Source organism: Boleophthalmus pectinirostris, unplaced genomic scaffold (genome assembly GCF_026225935.1).
Source record: "Boleophthalmus pectinirostris isolate CB_2022bp ecotype Guang Dong unplaced genomic scaffold, ASM2622593v1 HiC_scaffold_3, whole genome shotgun sequence".
Taxonomy (NCBI): Eukaryota; Metazoa; Chordata; class Actinopteri; order Gobiiformes; family Gobiidae; genus Boleophthalmus; species Boleophthalmus pectinirostris.
Genome location: NW_026571299.1, coordinates 33,052,190 through 33,069,195, shown reverse-complemented (window position 1 = coordinate 33,069,195; position 17,006 = coordinate 33,052,190). Strand labels below are relative to the sequence as shown.

General features: G+C 36.2%; 1 protein-coding gene and 1 long non-coding RNA gene across 4 annotated transcripts; both read right to left on the bottom strand.

The window, feature by feature from the left end:
* Positions 1-1,363: 1,363 nt before the first annotated feature.
* On the bottom strand, positions 1,364-6,406 carry tnfrsf18 (tumor necrosis factor receptor superfamily, member 18). Of its 3 annotated transcripts, none has more exons than XM_020934136.2 (7): positions 6,174-6,403; positions 5,403-5,528; positions 5,188-5,319; positions 2,400-2,499; positions 2,253-2,323; positions 2,043-2,159; positions 1,364-1,589 (listed from the first exon to the last, which is right to left on the bottom strand). In XM_020934136.2, exons 1-7 carry the CDS (start codon positions 6,286-6,288, stop codon positions 1,510-1,512), a joined length of 741 nt encoding a protein of 246 aa, XP_020789795.2. In that variant the 5' UTR covers positions 6,289-6,403; the 3' UTR covers positions 1,364-1,509. The 3 variants fall into 3 exon arrangements, with proteins under 3 accessions (XP_020789795.2, XP_020789796.2, XP_020789797.2); XM_020934137.2 differs by having other exon boundaries at positions 2,043-2,153; XM_020934138.2 differs by lacking the exon at positions 2,043-2,159 and having other exon boundaries at positions 6,174-6,406.
* Positions 6,407-9,190: 2,784 nt separating this feature from the next.
* On the bottom strand, positions 9,191-15,127 carry LOC110168682 (uncharacterized). Its single transcript, XR_008633151.1, has 6 exons — positions 14,993-15,127; positions 11,910-12,014; positions 11,703-11,837; positions 10,621-10,822; positions 10,013-10,111; positions 9,191-9,936 (listed from the first exon to the last, which is right to left on the bottom strand). It is a non-coding gene; the product is annotated as an uncharacterized LOC110168682 (long non-coding RNA).
* Positions 15,128-17,006: the final 1,879 nt, after the last annotated feature.

Here is a 17,006-nt window from a genome sequence, read left to right as displayed (position 1 = left end):
CTTTCGTGTCCTGAAAAATGTTTGTCTAGCTCTTGGAAATAAAGTACGTTTTCATAATAAGCAGAAGTGACCTGTCCAGGAGTAATTTGGCGACCAATGCGTCAGTCTTTATACCCTTCGTCTGCTTCAGTCGCACCATCGCTGGAATGAATCTACAAGAATCACCTTAGTTTGGCATCGCTGCTTTTCCCCTTGTCTACTTCTTTCAGCTACCTCAAAAACGGACTTTCTTTTGCGGCTAACTGCTCCTGGATTCTTGTCTGCCATTGCAACAAATTTTGTGCTAACTGCGAGGAAGATATAGGTCAAAAAAGCCGCTAAGAACTGTTGCGTTTAAACAGCGTCTGTGCGTCTGTGGACTGCGTGACAGGCGTACGTAAACCACGTAACGGCAGCGCGCAGGCAAGTCAGTTACGCTAGAAACGTAGGGAGATTGATCAACAGCCTGTCAGCTAACAGATAACGAGGCAGTGTCGTTATCTATTGGCAAATGTTAGCACCATGTCCAGAGTTGATGAATTTTTATTCTCTTTTTTTTGGTCATCATAATTACAAGGCTACTGCACCTCTATAATGCTATCATTGACAATTTGAGAAAAAAAAATCCTCCATACAACCTTTAAGGACAAAATCAGTCTACTCAAAGATTTGACAGAGAAATGTAGAATAATAGAAAAGCTGAAGCAACAACAATCACAGCTTGTTGACAATATTAGAAAATGGGAGGAAAAATATAAAAGTTCCTGTGAGAAAATGAATTCTGAATTGAAACAGCAGCAGGAGGTTTGGCAACAAGAGAAACTCAAACTGGAAAATGAAAGCTCCCAAAAGAATCACAAAATTGAGAAGTTGCAAAACAGAATCCTAAAGGTTCAAGAGAATTTCAAAACAGAACGGCAAAATTACATTGAGAAAATAGATCGCAAGTCAAAAGAACAAGAGATTTGGGCCAAAGAGAAACTCGAATTTGAAAAAGATCGATCCAAAACTAGTCTCAAAATTGAAAAGCAACAAAAAGAAATTGAGAAGTTGCTAAATGAAATCTCTGAGGTGCAGGAGAATTTTGCAACAGAGCTGAAAAATAATTTTGACAAAATGTATAAAAAATTTAAAGAGCAACAAGAGTTTTGAGCCAAAAAGAAACTAGAACTTGAAAAAGACCAGTCAAAAAGTCATCACAAAATCAAGGAGCAACAAATTGACATTAAAAATCTTCAAAATGACAATGAGAAGTTGCAAAACAAAATCCAAGCTCACAAAAATCTGTTATGTGTAATACAGGATCAGTAAACTGATAAAAGCACCTCAGTGATGAACAAGTCGTCAAATCAACAACTGTGATATCTTCGAGAATAGCCCTGTTTTTATATTTTTTATTTTTTCAAAAGCCCTGAATAGTCCATTTTAGTTCAAATGAACTAAAAACTCAGTCCACCACTCTCTTGGATCTTCCTTCAGAGCAGAGTGGCTAACGTATATAAAGTCATGTTCATGTTTTCTTCCAAATCTTTACAGTTTGTTTTCAGGGGTTGCAGTCTCCTCCATTGACAATGGACAGACCTCAGTAGTGGTGACCATAAGAGGTTTACCTAAAAACAAGAATTAAAGAACACAAGTTAGGTGTAAATCATTAACTATGTTTACTTGCAAATTTCTAGAGATTTCTAGAGATGTCAGATTATTACATGCAAATCAGAAAATCCGATGTGAGTAATCTGAAGGACTGAAAAGGACTCCAGTCGGATTTTGCAGTTTATATGTCTTGTCAATAATAAAACTTTTTAATTTTAATCTGATTGGGAGTGCACATGTAACCACAGAACTGTCAAAGCAAAAATACAATAATCTTTGGTCAATAAATTATTGACCAAATCATGTAATTATCATGTAAAAATGTAATTTTTGTTCCAGTTAATTGTACAAAAACGTACAGCAATAGTGATACCAGTAGCACTAATTGAAGCAATAACAGGCATAGAGACTTAGATTCAATATTCAGTATACTCTTTAACTCTACAGGCTCTGTATGTCAAAATACTTACAATGTTTAATCTTTTTTATGCACTTGGCTAAGTGATAAGATAAAACAGCTATAATGGTGATGAGGACTAAGACAAATCCAGCAATGACAACCATAAATATCTTCTGCATATCTGTAACTTAGAAAATAAATCAGCAATCAGAATACTTAAATAAATCATAAAAGCAGTCAGAATACTTTTCAACTGCATTACTTCCTTACGGATATTTACCTTGTGACTGGCATATTGCATCGTGGGTTTTGTTACCAGCAAACACTTCATCAAGTCCGTGGGCGCTGCACCTGTTAGTGGGTAAGGACTGAGTCTACTTTTGTGGTTTGTAAATTGACATAAAAACAGGAAATCTGAATTACTCACTGTGTTATTGGCATGCAGATGTTTTTCTTTTCATCATAGTATTGATGATCCAGACATATAGGTTCACATTCATATTTGAATTTATCATTGGTAGAAACATCTGTAAACATCAATTCAATCATTAGAAATGCATTTTAGCATTGTAGTATTTCTAAGTATTTTTTAGTTTATAAACAAAATTAAAGAAATGTCAAGGCCTCTAAACTATATAAGATACATATAGAATATATATAGGTTAGAGGCCCTAAAAAGGTTATATGTAGGTTAGAGGCTAAAATCAAGGCAGCACAGAGAGGCAATCCAACTGTCTGAGGCCAAGAAAAGTGCAATAAAAAAGCAAGTACCCAAGAGGTACAGCCAGATGCCCATACCTTTTGCACTTGATCCTGCCAAACTAAGACAGTGAAGCCAGACACATAAACCACCTGTTCCCAACACAACCTGCAAAAGTGTACACTCAGTGGCAGGGTAATAATCCCAGAGCAAACCCACCAAGGCTGGAGACTGAACGGTACTGGTAAGGTACCTGATCCACACCTAATGTCTAAAGAAACTCACTGCACTCCATGAGCACCCAGCAGCACAAATGAACCAGCTGCTAAGGGATGGGACTCACCCTAAATGATCCTGAAGGATCCCTCAAAAGGGTACAGTCCCAATCAACTATCAGCCAATAACCTGTCTCTTCACAACATGGGAGCTTATGTCAGGCATCATTGCGGCTAAGATAAGTGGGCACATTGATCAATACATGAACACAGCACAAAAGGGAATTAGCAAAGACACCAGGGGAGTCAAACAGCAACTCCTGGTTGATCGAACAGTTGTCTGTAACTGCAGAGCCTGCCAGACCAAAATGTGCACTGCCTGGATTGATTACAAGAAAGTCTACGACTCAATGCCACACACATGGATTACTGAGTACCTGGAGCTGTACAACAGAGTCAACAGGACTCTAAGGGCATTCATTGTAAACTTGATGTGGTTGTGTCCATCAGATGTGGCATATACTAAGGAAACGGGTTGTCCCCACTGCTGTTCTGGACTCCATCACCCAACTCATCAACATCACTGGCTATGCATTACCCTCAGGAATGGGGCCACTATCAGTCACCTCCTCTACAGGGATGACATCAAGATGTATGATAAGAGTGAGCCAGACATCAACTTACTGATCCACACCACCAGGATCTACAGCACATACATTGGAATGTTATTCGGGTTTGAAAAGTGTTGTCGGGTGGTGTAAAGAGAGGGAAAGTAATCCCACAGTAGGGGTCTCACTCCCATAGGGAACAATAGCAGACAATGAGGACAGTTATGCTTTGGTATGCCACAAGCAAATGGCAGCCTCAAAGTGGCAAAAAGGAAAGTGGCTACAACCAAATACCTACAATGAGTGAGGCAAGTCTGAAGAAGTCAGCTTAATGGGAAGAACAAGGCCCAGGCAATAAACAGCTACACCCTGCCAGACATAAACTGGCCAAAGGCACAGATGCAGAATACACCTGTTAAGACAGGAAAGCTTTTGACCATGCATGGAGGGTTCTATCCCAAATCCAGCATCCTGAGCCTATTAGTGAGCCAAGTGAGTGTGAGAGCTACTGTCCAGGATGAACCATCCAAGCTCCATAAGTACATCAAGGATAAGGCCCCGACAGATGATGTGCTCAGAGACTTAATACTTAACCCTGGCTGCACAGGAGCCGGCTGAGCACCAGAGCAGTAGAGGCCCAGATCCACACTAGACAAGCCCAAAGGTGAATGCTGTGCAAAGAGGCCCCTGACATGCTCCAGCTCATAACTGCAGGGTTCAAGATGCTGGGAGGGAAAGCAGACCCTAAGGTCCAGGTGGGAAACATCTCCAAAGGTGGAGAATGACTGAACCAAGATCCTGTGGAATTTCCAGATTCAGACTGACAAGATGGTGATGGCAAACCAACCAGTGATGGATAAGCAACAGAACAAAGCTGTGGTGGTGGACATTGCAATACCAATTGATGGGAACATCAGGAAAAAGGCACATGAGAAACTAAAGAAAAACAGGGGGTTCAAAGGAGAGCTGGAGAAAGCCTGGAAGGTGAAGGCATCAGTTGTGCCCGTGGTCAGCGTTGGAGCATTCAGGGCAGTAACTCCCAAACTGGAGGAGTGGCTCCAGCAGATCCCAGGAAAACCATCAGAATCGTCATCCAGAAAAGTACAGTATTAGGAACCTCAAGCGTCCAGGCCTCTGGTGGTTTTCAAATGTACATTTCTTCTGAGAGATTTGGAAGATTGTTCCACAGTACGGTCAGTATGGTATAACTCTAGCTACTTTTTTGTTTTGTTTTTAATCAGGGTTGTTTGCATTGTTACAAAATTCCTTGAAAAAGATAAATTCCTGTAACTTACCCTGGTTGTATCACCTGCATATTCTCATGGAGATGGGAAAGTTTACGCCCATATTGTGGAACATTCCAGGCAAAGCAATACAATTTCCATGGGGAAAGAGAGGTCTGTTTTATATAGTGCACCTTTAAATTTAGGAGCAACTGTCATTTTTTCTTGTTTATGTATCTTTGATAGCATGAAAAAAATAAAACTTTCTTAAACTTACTGTAAGTAAACAATAAGTCACACCCACACCAAAACAGACTGCATCCTTGAACCATAACTACAATAATGAATTCCAGGTCATTTGTAAAAACAACATTTTAAGATTAAGATTAACTATAAGATTAAAAAAATGTACAGTATCTTTGTAGGTACATAATAAAAATATATGTTTTGTATAGCTTGGAAATTTTACCTGTTGTTTTGGGTTTTTCCCACCTGCTGCATTTGACTTTCTCACAAGAAGAGCACAGTTTGTCAGAACACAGGAAACCAATGCCACACGAACATATAGCATTTGTGGTTGGAGTACATTTCTGACCATATTCTGTGAAGACATTACAGACACACTTCTTGTTAAATTACGACTTGGTTAATATGAAAATAAGTTCAAGTCAATAATAGTGTTACCATGTTCACATGAGCTGCACTTCTCACATCGGTCAAACAAAGTAGGGCTATCAGAATAGGTGCCTGAAGGACATTTATTGCAGATGGTTTGGTTGGTTTTGGAGCACACACTAACCAAATATTCACCTATTGGAATACATAACAATTCATACATTAAAGTCATAAAAACAAAGCAACAAAATGAAGTGATTTCAAGGCAACTGTATTTTTTTTGATGTTTAAGTCACATTAACTGCATACATTTTGAAATGGTCACAATGTCACTGTGAATAATAATTAAAGGTGGACTATGTAACCTTTCTGGTGGATGGTGTGCCACTTATTTGTTTCCTGTTGCTTTACCAGAATTGCTTTACGGTAACACATTCAATTTTTCCTCCATATAGACAAACAGGTGACATCGCTAAGCAACCTTTTTTAAGTAAGAATGCATGTTATTGAAAGTATTAACACCAGTAACTGAACAAATAATAATAACACTAGATATATTAATTTAATGCCATACTGTGCAACATTCCTGGAAAAATAAGAACATCTCCATGTGTCAAACAGCTGGCAGACCCTTCACCAGAAAAGTTACATAGTACATCTTTACATTGTGTTATTTCTTCTAGCTGCTAGGTCAGACTTGGTCAGATTATATAGGTATAATTTTGATGATCATTTTCATTTGAGTAATTTTGGCGACATTGTACAAATTTTGAATAGTTATTCAAAACTGTCTCATTTCAAAATAAGAGCATAATATGAATGACATACTGTAGTACTTACCCGCAGGGCACCTGTTGCAGCAGTGTCCATTGATTTCCTTCTGTTGCTCACTGCAGGTCAAGATAAGTCCCGTTAGTGTGAGTACAGAAAGGAGCTGGAAGAAGAACGCTTTCATTGTGGCCAGTGCTGAACTCGCCTCTCACAGTTTTATGCGTGCTGCAGCTTTATGTGACGTAGGGCTGTGGTTTAGGATAGCGCTTTTTATTTAGGAAGTGGGAGTACAAAAGAACTCAAGTATACATACATAGATACATAGATACATAGATACATAGATGCATTGATACATAGACAGACAGGCAGACAGACAGACAAACAGACAGACAGACAGACAGACAGACAGACAGACAGATAGACAGATAGACAGATAGACAGATAGATAGATAGATAGATAGATAGATAGATAGATAGATAGATAGATAGATAGATAGATAGATAGATAGATAGATAGATAGATAGATAGATAGACAGGTGCCATACAGTGAAACATTCCAGGCAAGCTAAAAACATGGAAACAAATAGGTATTAACCAGAAAAGTTAATATAATTACTATGAAAATGCCAATCTAAATAATTTTGTCTCTAAATATATAATGCTCATTCACATTATTGCATTGGGATGTTATAAATGCTGCAAACAACAGATATCTAGCTTTGTATTAGTTTATTGTGATCTCTTCTACAGTTACAATGAAATAGCTGAAGAGTAGCAGATGAATGACTCATTTGATGATTTACAGTAAGCGTGTTTTGAACATGATGATATTATTGTGGTGAGTCAAGTGGTTCCTAGAAGATATTGGAAATATTATTACATATTAAAGCAGCATTTCAAATAGTAAATGAGAAATCTAGTAAAATTAAAATAAAATAAAAATAAATGTTTGTTAAATAAATATCTTATAATAAATGAAACAAAAGATGAATCAATTGTCAGGCTAAAACTAAAAAGTCTCAATATGTCAAATTCTGACTTTTATTTTAATTTGGTGCGGGCTTTTTCCTATCAACCTGAAAACAAACATGAAACTACATAGCTCAAAATCTGCAGATTAGTCCCTATGCTCATGACATTTTGCACTGAGCTTTAACCTTCATAGTTTTACCTCTAGTATATGTGGTAAACTCCTTAATGACGATTATAATGATGTCACAAACAGTGTAACGTCAGCAGTTACACTTCTCTTAACCACCATCCCACACACACACATACTCAGACTTCGTGTGGTCGTGTGGGAGACAGATGTTAAGCTGATGATGCAGTATTTGAATATAGTGGGTACGTGTTTGCATACTCTTGATGGCAGTGGTAAAGAGAAAGTGATTATGTTGAAATTCATCAGAAGTACAATATTTACTATTTTATTATATTTATTATATTTATAATAATAATTTATTTATATTTTATATTATTATATCCCCTCCTTAAACTGCTACCTACCTACCTGAGCTATGTTGTTGGGGGATTTATGCTCCTGGTAGGGTCACCCAAGGCAAACAGGTCCTTGGGGACAGGTTAGCCGAAGAGCCGCTCAGAAGCACCTTATGAGCAGAACAAGAACTAGGCCAGTAATGTCACTTGGACTGGCATCACCGGGGCCTCCCCCTGAAGCCAGACCTGGGGTCGCCACTATATATATATATATATATATATATATATATATATATATATATATATATATATATATATATATATATATATATATATATATATATATATATATATATATATATATATATATATATATATATATATATATATATAGGTCCTTTACAAGTCTTATAAGCTACTTTATCCACTTTTATCCACTACTGTAGCAATGATGTAGTCCTATATAGCCCTGATTCAGCCCTAGTCCATAGAACTATCAACTATCAAGCCTGATTTAAAACCTGTGGTACTTGGAAAGACAAACATTTTGTCATGTGGTACTTAGGTGGAAAAGAGGAAAATGAATGAATACAGATTAGCTATTTCAGAAAATATAGTAGGTTAATAATGGAGTCTTGTATCTGTACTTCCTAATTATGAACTCAAATGGAATAGGCCCCACATCAAAATGGGAACAAAGTACTAGATATATGGGTAATGTATTAAGCCTGCCTTAATACAAAGAATGCCTGATCTCATCAACTCTCGGAAGGTGAACAGGGTCGGGCCTGGATAGTGTTAGAAGACTGCTGGGAGTTCCAGTTGCCACAGTGGGGTGCCATGTGACTCTAGTGCATACTGGCATTCTGTCACTCACCTTACCTAGTATTGAGACTTTGCAGCTAATGTCTTCAACATTCCCTTGGGGTGTGAGGCTAACTGTAAGAACTGCTCTATCAAAGGCCTGTTAGATTTTAATCTGAGTTTCATTTTAACAACAATAACAATCTAACCATAAAGAACTGACTTAATAGAAACTACAATAGTTGATTTTGGGCTGTAAAACAAATCCATCTCAAAGAACATTACAGTCACAAGCTTGCCAGCATCAACCAACAGTTCTTCAGCAGTCACCCTCATCTTGAAAATCAAACATCTACAACAGGACCATGAACAGTCATATTGATCACAGGCTCCTGAAAATGTGCTGGTTAAATCCATTTTGTATTTTTTCTTGCATTTTCACATAATCTAAACACTTTTTTTCTTGGTAATGTACACATTGTGTCAACATGGTAACTGCTAAACACTCCATCAGATACAGATACATGTGGAAGACCTCCAGTGTGATGTCATCACACAGTATCAATGGATGTGTTGTGCGACTCCTGGCGGTGGTCAGAGGTGCTGCTGGTGCAGATTGGCAGCCTCGCTTCCATCAGTCTACCCACGGGCTGCTGTGGCTTACCACCATATTGGGTGTCTTGAGAGGAGTATGCATTTATTGAATATGAATGAAACTCAAATAATACAATAAGAACCTTCTCTAACTGCTGTGGGGAAAATTTGCAGTGAACTATGAAACTTCATGGTACTGACGTCACTGTTTCCAAATGTGCACTCAACTCAAAACATGACAGGAAATATGTGAGTGAAGGAATATTTGTTTAAAAGGGAAGTCCCTGAACAACAATCAAATATAGAAGTTTTGTTCACAGTCAGGCCACCCCCAAGGCAAGAACATCAATATCAGCATAATATAAGTAAAGGTTTAATTCTCAGTAAAATGTCACTTGCCCTGGTATCAAAATTTAGAAAAAGCAGCAAGACAGAAACATGCCATCACAAATGCATAACATTTCTTAAAGATAAGTAAATATGACATAAAATATAAAATAAAACATACAATTTTCCCAAAAATAAAACAGCATAAAAATTTCACAGTTCATAAAATTTTGTTGGTAGGTTACAATGCTGGCTCTCTATCAAAACACAGAAGGATTCACTCAAGATGTCCAATCAAACAAAGGTCAATATAACTCTTGATACCGCTCCATAATAACTACACCTTAATTAACCTTAAAAACTCATGAACAAAGATTTAAAGAATGTAGTTTATTAACAATGATTTAAGCTTAATTAAGAGGTCAGGAGTTATGGTTGAGGTATTAGTTACTAAGCCTGGATCATTCTTTAAAAACTATTTATTCAGTATGGATTAAGTCTTTGTTCATGCTTTATTAAGGCTAACTAAAAGTGTGTTTGTCTGACACTGTTCAAGACTTAAAGAGTTTTTGTTCTGTTCCTTTCACGGTTCCTCTTGGTTTTGTTTCAGAGAGTCATGGCTGCCGTCTCCACTTTCCTCCACTGGGATTCGAAACGAGTTATCTCTTGCTGTAATATAATTTTTATATTAAGGCTTTTTAATGTCTTTTTGTTCATAAGTAAATGAAATGATTTGTGTACATACGTTGCTCTGGTCTCCTCTTTAGGCGTGATAATATAATGTGTTTGCTGATTAAAGCTGTCAGTATCAGTATTGCAACAATCACAAACACAAGGCCCACACCTGCAAAAATATAAACAAATGCTGAACAAACAGAAATAAAAGATACACTATGTAACTTTTCTGATGGAGAGTCTGCCGCATGCTTGTCATTGTGAAAATTGTATTATTTGGCTGGAATGTTCCATTGTATAGCATTAAAATTACTGATTTATTTATTCCATACTGATGTTTTTATTGCAAAACATATCTTGAAAAACATGTATTCTATCAGTAGGTTTGCCGCTCCACAGACCTGGCATGTAACAAGGCCTGATGGCATTTGGCGATAGATACCATACTGTGAAACAAGCACATCACTACCATAAAACATATATATTTTATTGCACCTATAATCCTATAACCTATATCTTGCTTATAGTTTTCACAAAATTATATTTAAAAAAAAAAAAAAAAAAAAAAAAAAGATCTTGAATTAAGATTACAAGAATTACAAGATACAAGAATTATATGAGCCTAATTAATGAACTATTAGCAAATGATTTATTTTTACTATTGTTGTGATATTTTACCAATCCTGGAGAATTGTGAATCACTCGTCCTTTCTTTAGTTGTGACTGGAAGCCCCTTATGATCAGTGGTGGTAGTGATATTGGTTATAGTAGGTTCTTGAGTTGTAGCCCCCCCTTGTGTCCATAGGGAGGCCACAGTGGTCAGGTCATGTATAGTTGCTGTAGTTGATATTTGGTTTTTTTTTTTTCTTTTTCACACACTCTGTAAAAATGAAAACAGTTTGTCAGTGGAGGCCATTTAAAAGTGATTATTATGCTGATTATTATTATTGTTGTTGTTTTTGTTGTGTAATAATAATAATAATAATAATAATAATAATAATAATAATAATAATAATAATAATAATAATGATAATAAACACAAAATTCTAGCTGAATGCAGCACTGATGGTATGTGGAACGCACTCTTATCTCACTGAAAGGTGGTCCCATATCTTGACTGGTTGTGGAGTGAATCTGAGTGAATTGGGGTTAAATGCAGTGCTTGATCCAATCCTTCTCATCCCCTTTACCTTTCAATATCTGAGCATTCTAATTAGTTAATCAGCAAACACCAAATGGATATAAATGTTTTCATGCTGTTGGAGAATTTCACATCTCACTGCACTACTTGCATTTGTGTTTGTGACAAATAAACTAAACTAACTAACTAACTAACTAAGCTTTAATGGATGGTGCAGATACTTCGCAATTTCTTCTCTGTCAGTTCAAAAGTAGGACTGTAATTTGAAACGCAAGTGTTTAAGAAATTGTCTAAACTGTGTCAAAAGCAAGTCTGAATTTATTAGTCTTAAAGTATATGTATGTATTTATTTGCGGAATAATATATGAATGAAAAATATATATTAACAAAAGGGAATAGACTGAAAAACCTTTCTCATCACAATTTAGTTAGAGTATTAGCAGTTATATTATTGTGAAGGCCTGTGTCCCAGCTAATTTAACATTACTCAAGTCACAAATATCAAAAGCCAAACAATTCATCTTATGTCAAGCCAGAATCAGAGTTATCAAAGTTTAATAGTATCATGAATAATGAGCTTAAATAGCAAAAACAAGCACATAAAAAACAAAGAACATACCATTACTTTGTTGAGTAAACTCAGGGCGACATTTACAAGTGGATGAGTCATCTTCTTGGGCAACAAAATTGCTTTTACATTTGCATATGGTGTTTTCTTCTGATGTGCAGTTTCTCAAAATAGAACTCCCCTTGCCTAGAACAAGAATCAATAAAAAGGTGTCCACATGTGTCATTTCAGAAACAATATATGCAAATAAGGACTTACTTTCATGACATTTTCGACACGCTTCACAAGACTGGGACGTGGTTTTCTCAGGTTGGTAGAAACCATTTGGGCAAGGAACACATGTTCCGCCATATAGCATTTGGCCTATAAAATGACAAACATAAACCAGATTTATATTTGTAGATTACAAGTATTTATTAGAGAGAGTGTTGGAAAGTCCATAATTATCATTGTAAATACTTATACATATAAAAAAAAAACATCAGTTGATCTCAGTGTGGTCTTAGGTGTGACTGATGGTATCTGGCTTAGATCGTTTTTTTTCGTTTTGCAGTATCACTGTATTCATATTAGGGGTGTCAAATTATCGCGTTAATTGCGATTAATTAATTACAGTCATATTTAGCGCGTTATGTTTTTTAATCGCGTTAATCTCATTTTTAATCTCTAACTTTAGTGTTTCTGTATGCGAGTTGCTTTATTATAAAAACTGTTTTTACGTGTTGTTGGGACAACAACACACACACACACAAAATACATTTATACATTTTTTTATTTCGGTAATTCCACTCATTGCCGGAAAGCCACACAAAACGCGCGCAGTAACAGCGTAAGTAAACGTCATGTTAACGTTGGCAGCGTCAGTCGCACAATGGACGAGGTCGAAGAGCCAGTAGAACAGAGGCAGCAGTGCACAGGTAAAAACACATTCGTGTCTTGGAAATTATTCTCCCGACGTGAAATATAAAAGAAAATAACAAATATAATATCGCCTGAAAACAACCTGCATAGGCTCATGATGTCTGCACTACTGTCCTATAGTGACCTGCCACATGAGGGGACACACACACAAACACACACAAACACACACACAAACACACACCTTCATCATCGTCATTAACCTGAGAACGCGCGGACCACGTTTCCTTCCGTAGACACTGCGCGGACACCGACGTGCTCCCGTGAGCCGCGTGTGGATCGTGTTTTCTCGCGTACGCTGCGTAAAACCGCGCTTCCTCCTGTGCGCCTCTAAACCAGAACTAACACCAAGACTAAAACCAGGACTAAACCAGGTCTAAACCAGGACTAAACCAGAACTAAAACCAGAACTAAAACCAGGTCTAAACCAGGACTAAACCAGAACTAAAACCAGAACTAAAACCAGGTCTAAACCAGGTCTAAACCAGGACTAAACCAGAACTAAAACCAGAACTAAAACCAGGTCTAAACCAGCTCTAAACCAGGACTAAACCGGGACTAACACCAGGACTAACACCAGGACTAAAACACCAGGACTAAACCAGGTCTAAACCAGGACTAAACCAGAACTAAACCAGAACTAACACCAGGACTAAAACCAGGATTAATCCATTCCAGGACTAAACTAGGACTAAAGTAGGTCTAAACCAGGTCTAAACAAGGACTAAAACAGAACTAAAACCAGGTCTAAACCAGGTCTAAACCAGGACTAAACCAGAACTAAAACCAGAACTAAAACCAGGTCTAAACCAGGTCTAAACCAGGACTAAACCAGAACTAAAACCAGAACTAAAACCAGGTCTAAACCAGGTCTAAACCAGGACTAAACCAGAACTAAAACCAGAACTAAAACCAGGTCTAAACCAGCTCTAAACCAGGACTAAACCGGGACTAACACCAGGACTAACACCAGGACTAAAACACCAGGACTAAACCAGGTCTAAACCAGGACTAAACCAGAACTAAACCAGAACTAACACCAGGACTAAAACCAGGATTAATCCATTCCAGGACTAAAGTAGGTCTAAACCAGGTCTAAACAAGGACTAAAACAGAACTAAAACCAGGTCTAAACCAGGTCTAAACCAGGACTAAACCAGAACTAAAACCAGAACTAAAACCAGGTCTAAACCAGGTCTAAACCAGGACTAAACCAGAACTAAAACCAGAACTAAAACCAGGTCTAAACCAGGTCTAAACCAGGACTAAACCAGAACTAAAACCAGAACTAAAACCAGGTCTAAACCAGCTCTAAACCAGGACTAAACCGGGACTAACACCAGGACTAACACCAGGACTAAAACACCAGGACTAAACCAGGTCTAAACCAGGACTAAACCAGAACTAAACCAGAACTAACACCAGGACTAAAACCAGGATTAATCCATTCCAGGACTAAACTAGGACTAAAGTAGGTCTAAACCAGGTCTAAACAAGGACTAAAACCAGTGATCTCATATATAAAGCATTTCTCTATCAATAATATTTTTAATATGGTTAAGGAAAGACTGGACTTTTTATTGTCTTTAAGTAGACAAAAGTTATTATGTTCAGATTTCCTCGTCTTTGCTACTTTACAACAAACAGTTTCTTATTCATGGAGACTTGGGCTCAACAGCCAAATTGGAGAGATTTGTTAAACAATAAATGACTTTATAAAGTCACTTTTTTAAATCTATATTAGTCTTTTGATCTGCCACAATAATGTAATAATGAATTTAAATGAAAATACCTCAAATTGAAGGCTTTTCTCAGCAATTTTTAGGTGAGATTAAAATGAGATTAATTAGATTAATTAATTACAGATCATAATTAATTAATCTCTCAATTTTTTTAATCGCATGACAGCACTAATTCATATATTCACATACTTAAACATTAACAACTTTATAGCGGAGGATACACTTCCAGCTTGTCTCCACTTTTTTTTTTTAGCCTTAAATGTTCTATGGTTTGACATTAAATGGAAATTCAACTTCCTCGAGACAAGCAAAGGCCTGTGGTGTCACCAGAGCAGTTAATAAATGTGATCTTATTATTGAGGAGCATTCATACTAAGAGCACCCGCTCATAGTAAGAATGTCCATGTTGTGGACCCCAGGCAGAAAAGTGACATAATGTTTAATATCAGGTAACAATTGCGAGCGAGAAGTGAAAATTTTATGGAATTTTACATGACAAGTACCAATATCAAGTCATAATTACTTTTTAATTGCATTAGAAAATAATAATAATATTGTTACAATGCCCCAACACTTACACTGCTTACTGCATAGCTGAATGTATTTTAATGTCTTTACAACAATGGTAATATAGAGGTTTAAATACCACTGTTTCAGTAATGTTTAGTTAAATAAACTTACCTTTTCCGCAAGAAACAGCATCTGAATTTCTTGTTAGTGCATAAAGGATACAACTTAATGTGACAAACTTGAGAAACCACATGTTCAGTGTTCAAACAGCACAGGCAGCTGATGCTTCCTGTATGAACACCAAAGTGTTCATACCTCAGCCCTGTAATGTATTTAGATGTGTGACGTAATGATCTATTCTCAGTTCTTTAATTGCTTATCATAGATCTGATTCACCCTGGAAACATCTAAAGGAACAAGCAAAAACCACAAATGCACCGCAGTGAACAATGGAAATACAACTGAACTGTCAAAAACAACAGAAAACAGTTTTGTGCTATTGTGTGTATTGTTGTGTCATTTGTGATTGTTTGAAATATATAGTACTAAAACTCCATGTATGCAAGTGTGAATAAAAATAGCTAAATAAAGAAATAATTCACAGCAATGGTGTTTCCTTTCATATAAGGTGGGTGGTGTTTTCCCCTTATTTAAAACTTACTGAGCAAAAGGTAAAATATTTGATTAATGTTTGTTTATTTATAACATTAAATATTCCAATTCAGTCATTACTTTAGCTGTAAAAAATCCTGTGTCACACATTATAACTGAGTCTGTATTATTATGCCAAATTAATATAAAAATCCCTGCTTAAGATGATAACAATGTTTAATATTTTGTAATTCAATTCTTTGTTTGTTTTTTGTACATACAATAATCATGGAAATAATGGCTGTATGAATCTTATACTAATGGGTAAAATCTATACTGCTAAATCAGTATTCATTTAATATAGTCTGAACTGTCTTGGTTTTACACTGGAAAAAGCCAGTGGTGAGATCTTTCGGAAAGTGTGCACCTCTATTTTGTTTTATCTCTCTGCAGTCTGGTGCTCTGCAGGTGGAAACAGCCCTATATTCTGATTATTGTACAAGATAGAAGGGCAAGGCGGATGTAAAAAAAACACCTCCACTTGAGTTTCACAAATGTTTTGAGAAGTTAAAGGTTCAAAGAGCATAGGTCACTGCAAACTAACAGTCTACTGCATTTTTTTTTTTTCCCATCGTCTTTAGAAATAAATGTCTAGGCTGATAATTTCTCTATAAGTTATTTGTATATCATGGAGTAAAGATTGGCATAAACTGACACAAAAAGAGCGCACGCAGCTGCAGAAGAACAACGAGGCCTTCCCTAGTTCCAGTTCTGATTTATTAAAGTTTTAACTGTAAAAAATGAAGTGAAATCTGAATTTTTAGGCAGAGTTTCAGTCAGACCTAGTTTTCTCAAATACTTTATAAGATATCCAAAATCTCCTTTGTATCTTATATGACAACAACAAGAAGAAAGAAAGAAATTTAAAACCTGCTCTTTTCATGTTTCTGTTTTGAATGTCCCAAAAATTGGGACATAAAATGCCTTATTTCTATGTGAAAACACTTACGTGAGTAAACTGCAAAAGAAGCTTCATATTGACATCTCAGAATTAATGTTTTTCCTATTTACAAAAGAGCTACAAAATGATTATATATGTGTGTGTGTGTGTATATATATATATATATGTATATATGTGTGTATATATATATATATATATATATATATATATATATATATATATATATATATATATATATATATATATATATATATATATATATATATATATATATATATATATATATATATATATATATATGCCATTTACCTCAATCAATATGCCCTAAAAGTAGATGCCTGATGAAATCCAGATGATGTCATAATTTAGTTTTACTTGAATCCTGAAATCCTGATTCAGTTCAGACTTAGTTTGGTTTTATTAAAGTCCATCTTTAGTTCCAAATTTCGTCCACATTCTGATGTGGTGTGCAAATCCAGAATCAAGATCAGTTTAACATGTATCAGTTGTATGTGGTTTAATCCTGGTTTAGTCCTAGTTTGGTGCACACCTCTCAAAGAAGAAGTTAGGCAGTTAGACAAGTGAATACATTTGCTCAAGTTACGGTGTTATACATAACACAACATAATTGAC

Coding starts and splice junctions, on each gene's coding strand:
- tnfrsf18 (XM_020934136.2), bottom strand. CDS start 6,288: ATGAAAGCGTTCTTCTTCCAGCTCCTTTCTGTACTCACACTAACGGGA. Junction 2,500..5,187: donor GGAAAAACCCAAAACAACAG/GTAAAATTTCCA, acceptor TGATGTTTACAG/ATGTTTCTACCAATGATAAA. Junction 2,324..2,399: donor ATCTGCATGCCAATAACACA/GTGAGTAATTCA, acceptor ACCCACTAACAG/GTGCAGCGCCCACGGACTTG.